General features: G+C 43.3%; 1 protein-coding gene across 2 annotated transcripts in view; it reads right to left on the bottom strand.

The window, feature by feature from the left end:
• Positions 1 to 19,812, bottom strand: part of dip2ba (disco-interacting protein 2 homolog Ba) — a 65,632-nt gene that overhangs the window by 11,926 nt on the left and 33,894 nt on the right. For both annotated transcript variants that reach the window (XM_072696018.1, XM_072696017.1), the window contains exons 2-20: positions 10,623 to 10,694; positions 8,669 to 8,815; positions 8,253 to 8,378; positions 7,694 to 7,936; positions 7,087 to 7,224; positions 5,465 to 5,584; positions 4,978 to 5,175; positions 4,804 to 4,895; positions 4,589 to 4,699; positions 4,152 to 4,275; positions 3,914 to 4,023; positions 3,677 to 3,779; positions 2,349 to 2,413; positions 2,144 to 2,237; positions 1,471 to 1,590; positions 1,235 to 1,349; positions 933 to 1,072; positions 485 to 621; positions 289 to 369 (exon numbers count right to left, since the gene is read on the bottom strand). In XM_072696018.1, the coding sequence (XP_072552119.1) occupies positions 289 to 369; positions 485 to 621; positions 933 to 1,072; positions 1,235 to 1,349; positions 1,471 to 1,590; positions 2,144 to 2,237; positions 2,349 to 2,413; positions 3,677 to 3,779; positions 3,914 to 4,023; positions 4,152 to 4,275; positions 4,589 to 4,699; positions 4,804 to 4,895; positions 4,978 to 5,175; positions 5,465 to 5,584; positions 7,087 to 7,224; positions 7,694 to 7,936; positions 8,253 to 8,378; positions 8,669 to 8,815; positions 10,623 to 10,694 (2,336 nt within the window). The remainder of the gene's footprint in view (positions 1 to 288; positions 370 to 484; positions 622 to 932; positions 1,073 to 1,234; positions 1,350 to 1,470; positions 1,591 to 2,143; positions 2,238 to 2,348; positions 2,414 to 3,676; positions 3,780 to 3,913; positions 4,024 to 4,151; positions 4,276 to 4,588; positions 4,700 to 4,803; positions 4,896 to 4,977; positions 5,176 to 5,464; positions 5,585 to 7,086; positions 7,225 to 7,693; positions 7,937 to 8,252; positions 8,379 to 8,668; positions 8,816 to 10,622; positions 10,695 to 19,812) is intronic.

Here is a 19,812-nt window from a genome sequence, read left to right on the forward strand (position 1 = left end):
TTTACTAGTAGAACTGTGTTCTCTAGAATGATTGTGTTCCGTCCAGTATTGGGATAAGTTTGGGTGTTTGGGATAAAGTGTGTTCTTGACACTGAATGCAAGCAAATCCTCACAGCAATGTTCTAAACTCTAGCAGAAAGCTTTCATCTCTGAACCGTAGAGACAGTACAGACCCAAAACTCTTCATTCCACACACTCAGTAATAATAAAGTGACTTTGCATTGTTTTCAGTGATGATACTAAATCATAAATATATGGACAGATAACAGAGCAGGATAAAGTTCTTACCGGGCCCACAAAGCCCAGCAGGCCAGTCCGGGTGAATGGGATCTCTCCTATAGGAGTTCCGCCAGAGTTCACAGGAATCACCTACAGGCAGACAGCACTCAGACAGATCAGCAGAGTTAACAGATAAGGAAAAAAGCGTTTTTGTAATGCACAGTCAGCGCACACTTATTTAAGAAGTCTGTCTAGTGTGACGCACCTCAAACGTGTTTTTAGTGACTCCTGGTAAGCCATAGTACATGGTGCCCCCGGCCCGGGAGTTCAGCACAATCTCTCCAATCTCATCCGTTTTACACAACATAGGAGGCCCATCTGGTTTGACTATACACATAAGAGCTGCAATACACAGAGAAAACTCAGTGCAGCTGTCACGGCCAAAGTTGGGTAAACAGCAAAACGGGAAACAGATTAAATTGTTCAACATTGACCTGCAAAAAACACAAAGAAACGCCTGCCAAAAAACCAACCCCAACCCCAACCCTTATCACAAACATATTCAATCAGCAAGACATGCTTTCAGTTCTGTGCCAGAGCTATGAACCTAACGTAGCTAACAAGTAACAGAAGTGTATAGCCCACCAACTAGGATTATGTAAACGTGCTGCTAGTTGGTGGGCTATGTAATGTCCTTTAGAGTGTGCTCTAACCTCCAGGCATGACATGCCCAACGTCCTGCACAGTGAGAGCAGAGTTCTTGTCCTCAGTGTTGACTCTGATCACTCCATGACTCAATCCTCCCATGGACAGGATGGCCCTGGCAGGGAGAGGAGCACCACGGGCACCCGGCCTACACACACACAGAAGGGGGATTACACATACAAGCAGGTCAGAGGATATATATATATATATATATATATATATATATATATATAAAATTGCTGTTTCTCAACATATTTACACCAACGGAAAAGTCTCATGTCTTGTGCGCCTGTCAAAGCTCTCTCCATACCTGCGTATGGCTACAGTCATGGCCTCAGGGGAAGAGGCACAGGGGCAAATGATCTCTGGCTTCAGCCCATGGGACTGGAACACATTCAAGAAGGCATCACATGATGACACTGACCCTAAAACACACACACAAACAGACAGACATGTGTGAGCTTCAGAAAAGGGAAGGACATGAAGCTGTCTGAGGAGTAGATAGGAGAGTTATTATCAGTGTTGCACGCTGGTCAGTTCGCTCACATGGATTGGCCCCATCAGCTACGATGAGCATGCGCAAGGAGGACAGGCTGATGTCCTTCTGGTCTCGATGGGCCATCATAGCCCAGTGCAGGTCCCGACACTTCACCAGGGCCACACGTGCTGCACACATGTAGACACACACCGATCAGGGGTGAGGGGAAAAAACAAACTCTGAAAAAGCAACTTATATCCTTAAGTTATATATACCCACACATATAGTAGGAAATTATAAGCGCACATTTTGTGATTATGTGATTATGTGCATTATGTTTATTACATGTCTCTCCTCTATAACCTCCTACAACTTTATTTGTAGGTCTTCCCATAAACTTGGTCTGTAGTTCACTGAAAAGAGTTGTGATGTGTTCATTGTTGAATCCCAGCTGTCAATGTAAGAAATAATAACAGATAATAATAACAGGCCCAATAGTAATCAATTGTCCATATATATAACCTCTCCTCCTTTAACTGCATGCTGTAAATGTCAAGAAAGCCAAACCAAAAGAAAAATAACAAATTACGGCACCCCTTCCAGAACGAAGATCAGTAAATATGTCTAATGCATTTTAATGTCACTGACTGCACAATGCTAAGCAAAGTCAATGGGATACTAGTAAATGCTTTATGAACATTTAACGAACTTCAGCTTTTAGGGTGAAGAAGCTGCTCTAACCTTTGCTGTTGTGGACTCGCTGCACCCAGGAGAGAGGGCAGGCTTTCATGACCGAATAAGGAACACTGATAGTGTGGATTCTGTTCATCACGCTCTGGAAAAGGGGAGGAAAAAAAGAACACACACTGAGTGTCAGGAGCAACCCTGCCACTGTCTGCAACTCTCTATGAACACTTAAAACGGGACAGAAGACAAGCAGACCCACCGTTAGCACCCCATGCCACAAGCCCATATCTTTCTTGAAGTCCAGAACGTTGACCAGTGTCTCTCCTGGAACAAACATACACGATTTACATTCAATCTTTCTGAACATCTGAACATACTTTAAGTGTTTATGAAGCTTATGAAACTATCTGCACCCCCACTCTACACACTCCTGGGCTTCAGCTCAGGCAGTATGAAATATTGAGTGGACACAGAACACACAGAAGGTTTTCTGCCAGTATACAGGAATTAGGAGCCCTCTCAATTATTCAACATTTCCTGGATTTGCGGGTTTGTTGTCGGCAGACAAAATTCCCAGAGTCTCCACTTCAAACACACACACACACACACACACACACAGATGCACCTCCATACATACACATTCTCAGTAACATTGTGCATCTTGATTATTATATAAACAGCCATGATTTGGCACACCCTCAGAGCAAATATTGACAGAGTGAGGGCAGTCTCTCAGTCTTTCAGCAGCACAGATGACCAAGTCAACACATTTGATTATAATGTGTTTGTTATTGTAGTGACATAATATACCCATACCCATAAATTAACCATTATTATATAATCATGCATTACGTTTTAATGTGACCATATCCTGTACTGAATTTTTTTTTTGTTACAAGGGTTCACTTTTGATGTGAGTGAGGGTTTATGTACCAAACCCGGTCAGAAATAAAGTCTACACGGGCATTTTTAAGACATAGATTTTATAATGTGTGCTTCCCTCAGTTTGACTTACCACCCCGTCACAACAACTTCAATAATGTCACAGCAATGTCAATAAATAACGTATTGTTGCTTAAATGACATCACAAAAAGGAAGTGACAGAATTTGAGCTCAACCTCATGCAAAAAAAGACAGTAAAAAACATTTTTTTAATAAATGAAAAAATAAAGTTAATTTTTAATTAACACAAAGAGTGGTTATCGTGTGCTTGGTCAGGAATGTGACCACATTATAAACGGTCACCATTTTATGATGAAATTTATCACCCCATTATGTTTTATTTTAAATATTGCTCTCATGTCTGAATTCAAAGAATAATATTAATAAGAATTTTATGCCTGAGGTGGGAAAACGTATATTGTTCTATATTAACGTATAGGACAAACGTATATTGTACGCAGTGGATCTTGAAAAATATAAAAGTGTTTGCTCAATTAAAATGTTACTACGTGGAAATGGCAACAATTTTGCAGAATGTATGCTACATCAGCAGCGAGAGTGCCCAAAGTATACATTTTAATAAAAGGCTTTTTTTCCTCAGGTTGGTGTCAGGGAGGATGATGGAGTGCTATAGAGTGACTCACCTTCACAGTAATTACACGCCTGAGTGAGAGCCTGGCAGTGTGTCAGCATTGAGATTTTAGACACAGCCACCCCCATCACTGTGCCTTCTTTGCTGGCCTTGTACTAAAAAAAAACATGTATCACACCATTAGAGAGGTGTAAAAAGCAGAATAAAAAAAGATCTCTCACACACACACACACACACACACACACACACACACACATCCAGGTACACAAACCCGCACACAGCGCCTCACCTCGATATATGCCGTGTCAGTGTTAGCAGTGGGTATGTGTGGCTGCCAGTCCTTAGAAGGCTTTGTAAGGTACTTAGTGTCGGTGACCACCCATCTAAGCCGAGGCCATCCTGTGAGAACACATGCATCAGCACACAAACAAACTTATGCTGTATCAAAACACACCTGTGTTTCAGCAAGACTGGCAACCGAACGGAGTGGGTGAGTTAGCCAGATGGCCACACTGTTGAGTACCAACCTTTGAACTGGAGTATTTCTCCACTGGGCGTCTTTGGTAGTCCTTTAAGACACACTTCACTGGTGAGAGCCAGGCTGACCCCACAGCTACCCAGTAAAAAGCCAATCTGCTGACTTCCTGCATCCTGAAAATGTGGATAAGGCTGAGTGTTTGACCATCATATTGCTCAATGCATGTCAAATTGCGCAATAACAGTGTAAGACTGCTATACAGGATATGACCATGCAAAAAGTACAGTTTCTTTGTGAGCTTCAGCTTCAGACTTCAGACAGCAAATGATGTCGAAAGGCAGAAAAATACCCAAACTGGACTAAAGTAATGGTAAAAAAAAAAAAATCGAAATGACCTTTCATGGCTCTTTTATGGCTACGGTGTGCATGCCAATGTAAGAACTGATTAGACTCCATATTCCAACAAATACACTAGCGTTCACATACCTTCTGAGAGAGAGGCACCTCTATTGGAACAGGAATGACTTCAGCAAGCAGACAGCCGTAGAACGCCACCCAGAACATTCCAGGGTCACTGTTGGGATAGACTAGCGCCACCTAAAGGACAAACACAACCAGGAGAAGGGATGACTACTGGCAGTCTTGCTTTCATTTGTATTTTCACATGTATCATCTTACAATGGCCCTTTTTCATCTCTTACCCGATCTCCAGGTTTGAGCACTGGCTCAGTTTTGGTGCCCAGTTTGTTTAAGAGAGTGTACGCCAGCTTAAGACTGCGGCTCCACAGTTTACCTGCAGAAGACAGGACGGACATGAGAACCAAGAAAGAGAGCACAATGCATCTCTACACTCAAGTCAATATTGTGGAACTCACCGTAAGTGAGGGTATACAGGGGTTTGCCAGTGATATCCAGAGCAGTGAGAGCAGGGCTTTTGGCCTGCGTGGCCCCCCAGCGAGCCAAGGCTGCTTGCAGGGCTGGGGGCCAGTTACTGACCACGCCCAGAGGCTCCCCCTTTACTGGAATGATCTGTCGACCCTCTGGTCGTGGCGTGTTGGGATCAGGCTGGGGCACTGTCAAATACATGGGCCAAGAGCAGACTTCAGTCGGCCTGTTTTTATACTAGACTTTATTAAACAACGATCAGGGCACCTACTGCTGCTGTAAGAACTAAGACCAGCTTTACATTATCCAAGGTTCTTAATGCTGCATTTAGCAAAAGCCCTTATCCAGATTGCTTGGAGTCCTACATGAGAAACCTCTCTCAGGCTAGAGTTACTTAAGATACTATCAAGTATAGCACTTCCAGATTTATTTGAATGGTGTAAAATAAGCTTAAACAATAGTTAAATACTTTTCTACCTTCCACAATCTGCTCAGCATCATCCAGGAAAAAATCAGTCAGCGGGGGCCGCTTGGGTCTCTTCAACGTGTTAAGAAGCTGCTGGATCTTGGTGGAGACTCTGCTATGCACTGGCACTCCTAATGACATTCACACACACACACAAACACACACACAGATATCAACCTTGGTGTCTGGAAAGGACAGCACTAGCTAGACACGGATCAGCGCATGCACAGGAAGGGAAAAAAACACCACCAATATCACATTTTCTAGAAAACAGATATCTACTACAGAAACACAGAGGCTCGTCACAAATCAACGCATAAAACCAGTCAAACACAAACACGCTCAGGATAAGGAGGAAAAATGACAGGGGTCACTGCACTAAACGGCTTTCTTCCTCTTGCTACAATACCTTTTCCTACAGTCAGACAAGCAACCCCATGACGGACAAAGAGAGAGCAAAACATGGGTTAAAATGTTACACTTGGTCCACAACGGAGAGCAGCATTAGTCACATTACTATCAGCATTTTAGAAAAAAATAGAAAATCAAAATGATAAAGCAGAAATAAATAATAATAATAAAAAAAACAACAACGAAGGGCTTCAACAGTGCAATCATCTACAACATTAACGGCTGTGCAAACAGCAGAGTAAATGGCGGCATAGCTAAAATTGTAACTGGCTGTGTAAACAGCTGTCACCTGCAGTGTAAATAGCTCTGTAAACAGAGTTGTATACTGCAGTCTAAATGTCTGAGTTAACTAAACTGTAGCGTAAATGTCTGTCTAAAATGCAGTGTAAACTGTTGTTTAAAATGACTGCATAGCAGTGTAAACTGCAGCGTAAATGTCTGTATAAAAGTGCAATGTAAAATGCAGTGTAAATGTCTGTATAAAAGTGCAGTGTAAACTGCAGTGTAAATGTCTGTATAAAAATGCAGTGTAAACTGCAGCGTAAATGTCTGTATAAAAGTGCAGTGTAAATGTCTGTATAAAAGTGCAGTGTAAAATGCAGTGTAAATGTCTGTATAAAAGTGCAGTGTAAAATGCAGTGTAAATGTCTGTATAAAAATGCAGTGTAAACTGCAGCGTAAATGTCTGTATAAAAGTGCAGTGTAAATGTCTGTATAAAAGTGCAGTGTAAACTGCAGTGTAAATGTCTGTATAAAAATGCAGTGTAAAATGCAGTGTAAATGTCTGTATAAATGCAGTGTAAACTGTAGCGTAAATGTCTATAAAATGCAGTGTAAACTGTAGTGTAAACGGAAACTGTAGCTGTGTCTGTGATGATTTTCAGTCAGCCAGGATCTTCTAGTACTAAAGGCAACCTTTATCATATATATATATATATATTTATGTTCTACTAGAATGTAGATAGAGAGACAACTGTTGGTTCTAGAAACAAGCAAAGGTGGTCATTTACATCACGTCAGAAAAAGAGTCTTTGAAGGCGGTCATGTGAGTGCCAGGCCATCACAAAGTTAAACTGACCAGAGAGGCCTTCTCATATGAACTGATAATATGTATGCGTATGATGAGCTGCCAAACATCTACAATATCATAGCAAGCTTGGTAACCTTCACTGTTTACAGCTACAAGACTACTGCAGTGTAAATGTGGAAGCGCTCGCGTTACCGTCTGCGGTCTCCATCATGCTGGAGCGGCTCTGGCCGCGGCTCATGCCCCGAACTACCGGACTGGGGCCCGTCTCCACTCGAGAGTTTCTCTCCTGAGGCACTGTGGACGTCACATCAGGAGGCACATTGCTGCTCTCTGCACAGGGAGAAAATTGAGTGATGTCTAGACCGTAAATGAAGACTTAATATTCCACATTTTCATTTAATTCATAACGTCATACTGGGGAATATTACATCATCTGGTGATTTCCCAACTAAATTACCAGATTCAGCAAATTGTGTTTAATCCCTTAAACTCCAGGTATATTATTCTGTCCTTTTTTTTCCTAATGCAGAAATTTTTGATAATATATTCGGGAACCGTTGGACCGTTCATTGCACATTTTGTGGAGTCCATCAGGGTTCTATTGTAGAGCCCATCAAACTGATGTTAAATATGACAGCAATGTAGTTCTAAGAGTGAAGAATTGAATTTTGGTCAAATAGGGAATAGGAAAGTCAGCTTATGTGAGAAATCCTCAAGACTGAGACTGGACACAGGTTATCTTGTGAACTGTGTGGACAGCTACATAAGCTGCATTTTAAGAGGGTGTGTGTTCATGTACCTATGCGAGTGTGTGCTAGGACGTCTGCCAGTGCATTGCTCTGGTTCTGGGACTGGACGTGGTTGTGGCTCTTGCTGTTTTCTCCATGTGAAAGGGTGGATGAGGCTGAGGAGGAGGTTGAGGAGCCCTGGATGGAACGGTTGATCCAGAACTCTGAATTCTGTAGACTCTGAACCAGCGCTGCACTGACTGCTGCCTGACGCCTGCGCAAGGAGCCTTCATCCTCAGAGGCTGATGACGTGTCTGGTCACACACACACACACACACACACACACACACACACACACACACACACACACACAAAATTACATAATAATAATGACATAATTATTACCCAAGATCGTGTGGACGGCATGTAAGGGGGTGTGGGTGGTGGATGGTGTAGTGTTTTAAAAGCCATAGCCAAAAAAAATGAATTTTAGAACAAACTGCCTAATATGTGAAGTTCTTTTATATATAGAGCAGCTCTGACTGGTATGTCAGTGTTCTTTGGCCCCGGTCATGGTGTTGTGGACAGAAGGGGCAGCAGAAGGCCAGTGGGCATGGAAGCAGGACTCACCAGGAGGAGTGCAGTTATCCATGGGGGACTGCACGAAGGCTGAACGGCGCTTAGTGGGCATGGGCAGTGCCATTTTCTCCTCTTTATGCTTGGCCAGAGCTGCCTGCACTGCCTCTGTGTGGATATCTGAGAGTGAACGAAAGGAAACAAAGATCAACAGAATGGAATACGGCACAGGGAGTGCTAGGGTTTTGTTGCAATCATAAATTGTTTGACATACAGATAGGCCTCTGAATGGTGGTGGGGTAACAAATTGAGAGAAACAGTTGAGAAACCACTGAATAACATGTGAATGTAGAACTATTAATGTAACTGACAGTAATAACGAACAGTTGAAGGCCTAGTATTCACATGACCAGCCTTGTGTCTTGTCTGAAAGATCCTCTGACCTAGTGAAATGGTGGTGAGGATGGTACCTGATCTGTAGCGGTCATCACGGGCTCCCCCACTACGGTGTGAGCGGTGCTGGCGAGTGGAGGCTGAAGGTCCAGCATCAGGACTGGGTGAAGAGTCAGCTCCGGGACCTGGAGCTAACTGGATACTCTGTAGACCTGGGTCCACATCTACACCAAGACAAAAACAGACCCACAGACTGAGTGCAAACACCATACACAGCTTAACAAGATTACTCTACGGACTGTGAACTACAAAACCCACAAGTCACACACCTAACTCCTGCTTCACGTTACATTCAGAGACGTGACATATGCTTAAGGGCACTTAAACGCCCCAGAGCAGACACACACGCACCACAAGCTCACAGGAATCCCCTCAGAGGGATTATGAGAGAAGGGAGACACAGCGAGGGGTGGGCTTTCAGCTTCAAAGCCCTGAAATGGCAGCTTTGAAGGCCATGAAGCAGATGACATTAAGGCAGACGTCCCCTTTAAACATGCCCTACAGCACAAACATGGCACATGACTTTCAGAACCATTTAAAGCGTTCGCATAGCACATCTAATTGAGTCCCTTACAGCGAGTGCTGACTACGGTGCAAATGTGCAGATGACACCTGTAGCACTTCCTGTGTGAGTGAGTCAGTCAGTGCGTGTGCCAGTGCCAGAAATGACTCAGTGGCACAAAAGTGACCCAAACACAGCAAGTTCATCTCTCTCACTTCCTCCACTGCTTCTGCTTCCTGCTGGAGTCCGGCAAGGGCCACATTAATGTGTGTGCGTGTGTGTGTGTGTGTGCAGATGGTATGTTAGTGGCAGGAAAAGAGTCAGGGGTGTGTAAATCAACATGTGATGAAACCAACAGAGAACAATGGGAAGATATAAAAAGTAAAACCTTAAAAAGAAATGGAGATGCACCGACCGCTTTAGCATTTTTAATCACAGATGAGTAAATCTGTCCTGCCATTCAGCTCTGCGTTCACTCTCATATTATTGGTCGCCCCATTAAAAATCACATATGATGAGCAGAGCTTCTCAGCTGTAGTTGAAAATTTTTGGACTTGGTGTGTCTGGTTGGATCACTGGTGTATTTAGGAATGTGCATCAGCCATTATTTACAATACGTCCGGAAGCCGTTTAAAGCTACTACTCATACATCTGCAGGTTTACTAGATGCTTTCAATAAAATAGAGAGTATAGAAAGTCTTTTACAAGCTTCAAATGTCAATTTAATGACATTCACACACACTTTTATATATATTGTATATAATAATAAATATTTAGTTTTAATTAAAATGTAAATGTATTACGAGAAAATAAAGTTATTGTATTGTATGCTGTCATTTACAATTCTAAAAAAGAAAGAAATCATAGAGAAGTCATATGTTAAACAAATTTGGAAATTAAAAATGAAAATATCTGTCAAATCTAAACATCGGTCCAATGGCAAAATAATTAATAATATAAATATGATTTAAGTCTGGTAAGATAATGTAATTATGAATTTCTATTAATAAGCAGAAAACTGCTAGACACCAGTCATGTCTGTGCATGCCCAGCAGATGCAGTGTAATCTCCCAACACTAGAGGGCAGGAGGGAGCTGCATATCTTCAGGCACGGGGCGTGAGATTGCACCCAAGAAAGCAATAAACTGCCTCCCCAACATCAGTTACAGCCTGAGGAATTATGGAGGAACTTTAACACACATTTGCAAGTGAACCTCAGACACACACCTACTGTTAGAACTGTTAGAAAAGGACAAACCGAGTGAACTAGTTCAGGAACTATCCATTCCTGAACAAACCCCACAGAACTGAACTCACGTGTTACTGTAGGATTCATAGTGTAGTTCTGGAGGAGTGCAACACTGTTGCCACCTCTCCACAGGCCTGATGCATGACTCACTGATCAGCCAACGTGTGGCAGGAGTAGACTGGACAGAGAGAAAGAAGGAGAGAGAAGAGAGAGCTCTTACTTTGGGTCTGGGGTATGTACGGGGCCAGCAGCTTGGACCTTTTCTTCTCATAGCCCTTTTGTGTAATGTCACCTATGAAGAAAGAGAACAAGCGTCTGAGTCGGTGTAAAACAGACACACATAATTGCCAAAAACTGAAAAATGCATCAAATCATCATCAATTATAAGTCTGGCATCAGAATTAAATATAACAATCAGAATCAATGATTTGAGAGGTCCAATTCTGGTTCTAGCACACACCGACAGATATTTCACCAATGCTGAGGCATTCCATTCTTCTCAGCTCACTCCAATGAAGCTATATATTCATCTACCTTCATTAGTGAGCCTGGATAAGACTTACATGTGCTTACATGTCAAAAACGTCCTGAAGATTAAAGAAGATTTAAACTTCCCGTCTGATTTGGCCATAGCTATGCGCAGCTAACCAATCCGATCAATCTTTCATAGAGTTTCAGAGTTTCATCCTGAACCTGCATTTCATGCACTTTCATGCCAATAAGCTTGTGGGCACCACCTCATGCAGGGTATTGCTCAAGCTCCATCCCTCCAGAGAATGTAGTTGAACTGCTCCACAGCCCAAAAGGGGGGTGGGGGTGGGGGGCTTTATGTCCATCTAGCTGACACCTGGGATTGGACATGATCGGGCATCCAATTCCATTGGCAGTGCATTTCTGTGAAGGTTACTCGAGCCGTAGGGTCGTAGTTTCAGCAATGGGCTGCTGCATTTACTAATCAGTGGTGTAGCAGTTGGTGTAAGTGTAGTGGATAACAACACTATGCCACACTACACCAATAAGAGTCGTTGGGCAAGTGCCCCAACACTACATTCTCCTACTGACTCAAGTAGCATGATTCAAGTGTAAGTCGCTCTGGATAAGAGTGTCAGCTAAATGCTAATCACCGTAATTAAATGGGGCGTCTGGATACTTTACATACACTTGGTGTATATGGACATGTATACAGTCCTCCTTTATTCAGGCACACACATGTACACTAAATGGATAAAAGTATTGGGACATCTACTCATTCACTGTTTCTCCCGAAATCAAGGGTATTTAAAAAAATAAAAAATAAAAAAAGAAAGAAAAGGGACTAGAGTTTTCAACTAGATTTTGGTGAACTGCTATGAGGTTTTGATTGCAATCAGAGACGAGCATTAGTAAGGCGAGATTATTGGATGATCACCACCCCACCTCATCCCAAAAGTATTGGATGGAGCAGCAACCATCATTCCAGGGAACACAGTTCCACTGCTCCACAGCTCCACAGCTCAGTGCTGGGGGGCTTTATACCCCTCTATGCCATGGTTGGCTTTAGGCCTGGTACCAAAAGGCTCTTGTTTTTCTGCTCCAGAGAGTCCTATTCTATTGGCAGTACTTTTCAATGGGGACCAGACAAGCTCTGTACGTGGATGCGCATTTGCACACCTATGTAAGCAATGGGTGTAACTTGCAGTAGTTGGAATGCATTCATTAGAAGGGGTGTCCACAAACATGTGGACATACAGTGTGTAAATACACACACAAACAGAAATCAGCATATCTGTTAGACACATAATTCCTGAGAAACCTGGTGTCACAAGGAAATCTACGGAACATGTAATTTCCATAGTACTTTGCGTGTGTGTGTGTGTGTTCTTGTTTAGATGGAGTTGTGAGGGAATTACTATCTTCGCTTCAACACGATCTTGTGGCTACACGCAGACTCAGATAGACTTCAGCAGAAGATAATGACGGGTTAAGCGGGAGCTTGCAGTGCTCACTACTGCCTCCATAAGATGAGGCCGTATTAAAGGCTAAAGCAGTCGGACAGAGCGACAAAAGCAGAAGGCGGCCATGTGAATCAGCATCACATGCAGCCCCCTCCCCTCCTCCATTCTCTCTCCCTCCCTCTATTCTCCCTCACTCCGAACAGCTTTTGGCCTTGACCAGCACTCCAAACCTCACCATTACCACTCAGGCTAAAGTCCACTGTAAGAGGCCCCCAATGCATACAAGCTCCAACACCCGCCCCCCCTTACCCTGCCGCCCCTTTTAAAATAAGCCAGCCTTTTTAAGCCTAATCTCTGTCTGCCACACTGTACAGTTGATTACCAAGGACAATAGCGTCGATGTGTTTCCCTGTGAACAAAAGAGCAAAAATCTCAACCACAACGACCCACTGGCTCCCATTAGAAAAGAGTTTGGAGTCAACAGCTTTTCTGCTCTATTAAGAGCAGAGAGACGCACTGAAAGCCCGGTCTGTGGTGACTGACAGCGTGATACAGGTGTGGCACATAGAAACCAGTTTGAAAAAAAAAAAATAAAGCCCTCTAACTGTAACGCTTTAATTCTCCACACCCAATATAAGCAGCAGAGCCCCCCTCCACACACAAAAACATACACCCTTCCCCTCTTCCCACGTGTGCAAGCACACAGGGCAGCACAACAATAACAGACTACAGGGTGGACGGGAAGTGAGGAGAGAACAAGCACTGTGGAGTCTCAGTCATGGTAACACACACACACACACACACACACTAGAAACACACCAGCTTCTCCACACAAACACGTCTTGCCTGTGGGAAAGAGGCAGCTCCTCTGGGCTTCACTGCTACTCGGCTAGATAAGGAGAACGCTCCAGAGATGGGGGGGCTTGGTGGTTTGGAGTGGGCCTGAGTGATATGACCTTATCTTATCAGGACATCAGTCATTTTAAACTTTTGTAAGTCAATTCTTATTTCTTTCTGGTATATACTGGCATTTTCAGTCCATTATCTGCTGAAACTGATGATTTAGATTTCCATCCAAATTATAACACATTAACGAGACTGGCAAAAAAAAAAAAAAAACAACAAGCTTTACTTTCTCCATGACAAATCACTGGCTTTTTTAAAACTTCCCATAATTTCAACACTGAAAATAGCTGGCGAGTCAACTCCCCAAATGGTTTCATTCATAACATGTAGTTACGAGTGAACAGCTAGACTTCCCCATACCTCCTCGCCCTTTAGTGTAGTGCACTAAACGAGCAATTTTACCACAGTTAGTTTCGACCCCACAATTTGGGAACTACTTCCATACATACCTTACCTAGCAACGACGCCAGAGCTTATGAGATAAATACACCAGGGAAAAGGCGAGTAGGGTACATGCTGCACCATAAACGTATGTTCTTAATATTTAACAGCTTTGGCAGTATGTGTGTAGCAGTGTGTGGAGCAGTGTGTGGAGCAGTGTGTGGAGCAGTGTGTGGAGCAGTGTGTGGAGCAGTGTGTGGAGCCACTGGATTAAAATAAGCAGTAAATAAGCCTCGTCCCTACAGCCACACTACACCAGTGCCAGTATCTCACATCACAGCACTTCCTCTCCTGTATTATTGCTCAAGTGTCTGAAGTTCAGGCTTATGCTCCTAATGTGGTCTCCACGTCTCCATTCAGGCCTAAAACTATTGTTCTATTAATGTCAACACTAAAAATAGCTGACTAGCCAACTCTTAAAATGGCTTGTGCAGTTCTAAGTGACCAGCCCCTACCTCCTCATCATCATCATCATAATCATCATCATCATCATCATTTAGCGAAGTGTAGAAAAGAAAGGAAGTGTTCAAAGTTCAAGTCTGTGCTCTTGAAGGGGGTATTCTGACCTTGAAGGGGGTATTCCGACTGCAGCATCGCATCCCACAGCCAGTTTGACAAAATTCACTCAATCTTTCTTTTTTTTATGTCTTTATCCATCAGTGTTCTTTAGCTTTTTGCATTACTCAAGTCATAAAACCACTGGCAAAGCCCCCCACAGTAATAAAGACACCCTGACTGCTAGCACACCCACTGATGTAAAGGTTAATAAATACAGATAGGATATTTGTCTTTGTAGTGGTAATGGAAGCCATCAGGCTTCCTTGTGCTTCAGCTTGACAGTGGAAACACACATCTCAAAAAAGCTCAAACCCCAGCATCCGACCCAAAGCACTTAAGGTTTTTCAAATGTCCCTCCCATCCTTTATGATACACTGTCCTTTAAAAAGTACATCCACCCTAAATATCAGTGGGTCTCCCGCCCTCTCAGCACATTTAAAAACATGGATGTTAGGGGATCGGTAACAAGCATGTGGAGGCAGGGTTCAGTAAGGAGCGGGAAGGTTCGAACTGAGCCAATCAGAGGGTTTTCTGCTTTGCACTTTGCTATGGGAGCATTACCATTCAGAGGGCCGTCTCCCAACGCTATGTGAGGCCCTGGGGAACCTAAATCTGAGTTGTCTTTCTAATGAAGTTAATCTGGCTCCTCAGGTCCCCCAGTGTAAATGTACTAAGTATGCCTAGTGAACATCTTCCCAGTGTCTGCTTTATTTCACTAGAATTGCTCACCTCTCAATGTAAAATGGGCGGTCCAAAAAGTGGTCAGGCTTACATCAGCAAATCCCTGACCAATCACAAGAATAAGATGGCTCCGCCCTCTCTTCGAGTCTGAGCAACCTGGTGAGCAAACGCTAAAGCTGAACCTGGGGAGCTAGCACCCAGTCATCCCTCCCGTACGACGGTCGGCGGCTCCCCGCTTCACCGTGGAATTTAGCAGCTGGGTGCAGGGTGGACGCAGAACGAGGCTGTAAGGCGACGGGTGCCTGAAGGGAGGGATGACTGAGCAAGTGGGGCAGCTGCTTCCCCAGTCGTGGCTCGAGCTTGTAAATATATAGAGGCTGAAAACAGATATCAGAATCCTAATCGCAGAGTAAAAAGCTAAAAAAAACGTAATAAACACAATAACCAGCTTTAGTTGAATGAAAAGCTTAGTTTAACAAAATGCAACAAGGAGTATGTGTGCTAAATCTGTCTTACTCTAGAGACTGCACAGCACAGAAGTGAGTAATGGTTACAATGCAGGAAACAGACGCAGTAATGGTTAACATTTGCATGTAGGTCAGTGGTTCACCTTTAATAATCATCAGAGGAACAAAACATCACTAGTGTTGCACCGAAATCAGCACAGATACTGGCACTTCCACACTGTATCAGTATAGAGAATACCATGAATACAAATACCATTAAGCCCTATTTTCATTTATTTCTTTTTAATATACATTTCTTATTTATTAACTGTACTTTGTTGGAAAATCATTTCTTTGTTGATGTGGTGTCTTTTTTTGGTTCTGAAAGCAAAAGTTGAGTTTAGGGTTGTTTAAACATTGACTTTTAGACGTGTATCTGAGTGTGGAATTGCTGCAGAATCACTATTGGTTTCTAAACTGGTGTTTTTTCACTGCTGTAAAAGGTGAATTTGAACACCAGTTAGAAAAGTTGTTTGGTGAAGCTTAGCAAGATTACGCTTTCCTACCTGCACGTGTTTCTATACTGCGGCAATTTTTACAAACTTTTCAAACGTGCAGTTACTCAACCAGTCATTCAGCTTTTCTTTATAGCTTATTATATTTCATTTGGGATAAAATATAAAAAATGGTAACACTATGAGTATCAGGATTTAGAGCATCTATCGAGTATCTAAGTCAGAGTTGTATCGGTACTCTGTATCGGAAGATACTTGAAAATCTGGTATCGCTATCAGAAATGAAATCTGCCATCTTCCCGTCTCACTTCCGTCTCACATCTCCAAGCAGGAATGTGAGTCAGGAACTGAAGTTTACTGAAGTTTAATTCCCTAAACTTGTCACCCCATTCCAACCTAACCTAATCAATACAAACTGAGATCACTGTGTTGCCCACAGCTGGAGCGGACAGAGCCAGAGAAAACAGCCGGCTCCAGAGCACAATCAGAGCCATACCCCGGAGCTGGAGGTCTGCTCAGTTTCATGACCATGCTGTCCACCCTGTTAGTCTTTTCCACACAGGGAGAGGCCCAGCAGCTGCAGGTGATAAGATTAACCCTCACGCTCATGTTTGCTTTGGGCCTTCCTCGCCGAAAAAGATCAACATGCACCTCGACATGAACTCCACAAACAAAAAGCAGCCCGAAACAGAGAGAGCCTCGGAGGAACCAAGAGAGCCTGTTGAGAGCCTGAGAGAGATTTACTCAGAGGGGGAAAACAGAAAGAAAAGGAGAATGAAAGGAGAGGCGGGGAGAGAACGGGGTGAAAGCAAAAGAGAGAGGGAGAGCGAGCGAGGGAGTCAGAGAGAGAGAATAGCCTCCCTCTCCCTCGCTCTCCGGGTCTCTGTTCAGAAAGACGGTCGGCATTGAGTCTGGAGTTCACGCCTGGTTACCCTCCGCGCCTGAGAATGTGGCCTAGAAATACAGCAGTCCCTGCCTGCCATCTTTTCTCTCTCCACACACACACACACACACACACACACACACACACACACACACACACACACACACACACACTCTCTCTCCTTTCACTCTAGCCAATAAAACTTTATTGGCATGAGCATAAACAAGTGAACAGCCTGAGCTCTCAAATAACATAGGAGTGATAATAGACTAACTACTGCTGCTTAACCACAGCTACTGCAAACCAGTACTCAACTGCCCCCTCACTGCCTGCTACACACACGCACACACACACACACACACACACACACACACACACACACACACACAGTAGGAGGAGTATTGCTGTGAGGATTTGATTGCAATTAAAAAGCATTAGTGAGATCAGAATGCTGGATGATCACAGAGAACAAGAGTACAAAACAAACAAACAAACAAACAAACAAACAAACAAACAAACAAACAAAGTGTCTAAAGCTGCTGTGGAGTGTAGGGCATATGGAGCATTTCAGCAAAGTGTGTGGAGCAGTGTGTAAGGGTTCTTTACTGCTAGGAACTGATGTCATCTTGAACGGTCAATACACACAGCACACACACACACACACACACACACACACAGCAGGGTCTGTGCTCACACAACAACTACAGCAGCAGCCTGCCGCGCACACACTGGCACTGCCCCACCAGCACTGAGGCATCTTTGTGTCCACAGTCCAGTCACACACACACACACACACAGTCTGTCACCACAGAGCCTCTCACACTTCCTGTTAACTGCAGAGCACCTGTCTGACACTTTGTTGAAGGATGCTGGGTGTGACTGTGGAACCATGGGAAATGTAGTGCAACAATTTTTGTAAAGACCAATGATGTTCGGAGGACAAAACCATGACGTACGTTTGTGTGTGTGTGTGTGTGTGTGTGTGTGTGTGTGTGTATGTGTGTGTGTGTGTGTGTGTGTGTGTAAGGGTCAGTGGACAGGATATGAACGTTCCCCCACCCTGCCGAGCCTGCCAAAAACGGCCCCAGTGTATTCATGAAGCGGAATGTGCTGATTGGATGACAGCCGGGGCCAACTGGCCCGCACACACGCAGCAATAGCCAAATGTGAAATCTGGCCTTCTACCCAAATCAAACACAGCAGCTCTACAAACACACACACAAAGCTCAAAGAGCCAACAGCTACACACAACACTAATTCACACACACACAAACAAACACACACACACACACCTGCAGGTGTGTGTGTATATCTGTGTTACTGTTGACAGGTTCACCATCAGAACATGATCTGTGCCACTGTGGCATTAAACACGTTTCGCCAATGTGTCCATCAAGGTGTACTGCGTGTGTGTGCGCCTCAGTGAGGCTGCCCATCACACACACACACACACACACACACACACACACACACACACACACACACACACACACACACACACACACAGTGCAAGCAGAGCCAGTAGCAGAGGAAATGGTAAGCTTGTGAAGCTTCCTGCCCCATCAGGCCTCCGGGTAACTGGAAAAACCCAAGAGCATGAGGAGGAAGTACATGCGCGCACACACACACACACACACACACACACACACACACACACACACACACACAAAGAAAAAGAACAAAAAATGAAGGAGGGCTGTATATGTACTGTATAATAATACAGTAAAATGAGTTAACATGATGTACACTATATGGACAAAAGTATTGGGACACAAGAGTTGATCCTGCTTTTGTTGGAGTAACTGTCTCTACTGTCCGGAGAATAAGGCTTTCTACTAGATTTTGGAGGAGCATTGCTGTGAGGATTAGATTGCATTCAGGGACAAGGCGTTAATGAGGTCAGGATATTGGATGGTCACACTCCCCCCCCCATCCCAAAAGTACTGGTTGGAGCACCAACCATCATTCCAGAGAGCACAGTTCTTCCACTGCTCCACAGCTCAATGCTGGGGGTCTTTATAGCCCTCTAGCCCATAAGCCCAATTTATTCCCCACCTTTTTTGTGTCTTTACTTCATTCTGGAGCTACGAGACTTACACAGGTAATAAAGGATTACGATCAATTATCCTGTGTGTTTTCTCCTTTTCCGCTACATTTGCAGAGCTTCTAGTTTGGAATCTAAAAAAAGACAGTTGTCACACATTCTGATTTATGAATTTTAACAGTTCACTTCGATGTCACTTCTAGTTGTTTAATGAAATTTACTGTTTAATAAAATATTCCCTCTGTTTTTAACAGATTTAACTGAATAAAGAAAATTGCAACTGTGTATCGTTATTTATGAGCTGTGATATGCAGCTCTATGCAGGTCTACGCAAGAAAACCATAAAGAATGTCTAAAATATTAAATAAATTATATTACAAATGAATCAATTCAAATAATTAAACCTTTCTTAAGGAAATTTTTTTAGCTTCTTAAGTTTTTCAAGAATTGCCTATAAAAAGATCCACCAATATCTTGCGTTGGTGAATGTCAGAATAGTCAGCAAAACTACACGAGAGGGTTTTAAGAAAACAAAAACTTGTTGGTTTCATATTTATAAAACCATTTGGGTTTAGTGTTCATCTTAAGATTTGTCTTGGTAAAGCTTTATGAATCGGGCCCCAGATCCCATAAGAAGTCAGGTCCCTCTAAAACTGCACCATTACAAGTTCTCATGAATTTAACTTATGCCATGTCCACTAATTTCTGTCATTTTTGTCTGCAAAAAAAAAAAAAAAAGTTCAACGGCAGGTAGTAGCAGCCACCTTAAACATTAACATAAGTCTTGTAGCTCCAGTGCAAACATAACTTCAATTTAATACAAGAAAGAAGATTGCAGCTGCTGTTTGTGTGTGTGCGTGTGTGTGTGGACAGTGAATTAGTAAGAGGTCAAGTAAGAGCTGTTCCATCAAACAGACATCTGAAGGTGAGCTTGTCTGGCACTGATAGCCCTAATCAGCACTGTCTCAGACAGCGTACTCCTCAGCCCCACAGAAACACACA

Source organism: Salminus brasiliensis, chromosome 14 (genome assembly GCF_030463535.1).
Source record: "Salminus brasiliensis chromosome 14, fSalBra1.hap2, whole genome shotgun sequence".
NCBI lineage: Eukaryota > Metazoa > Chordata > Actinopteri > Characiformes > Bryconidae > Salminus > Salminus brasiliensis.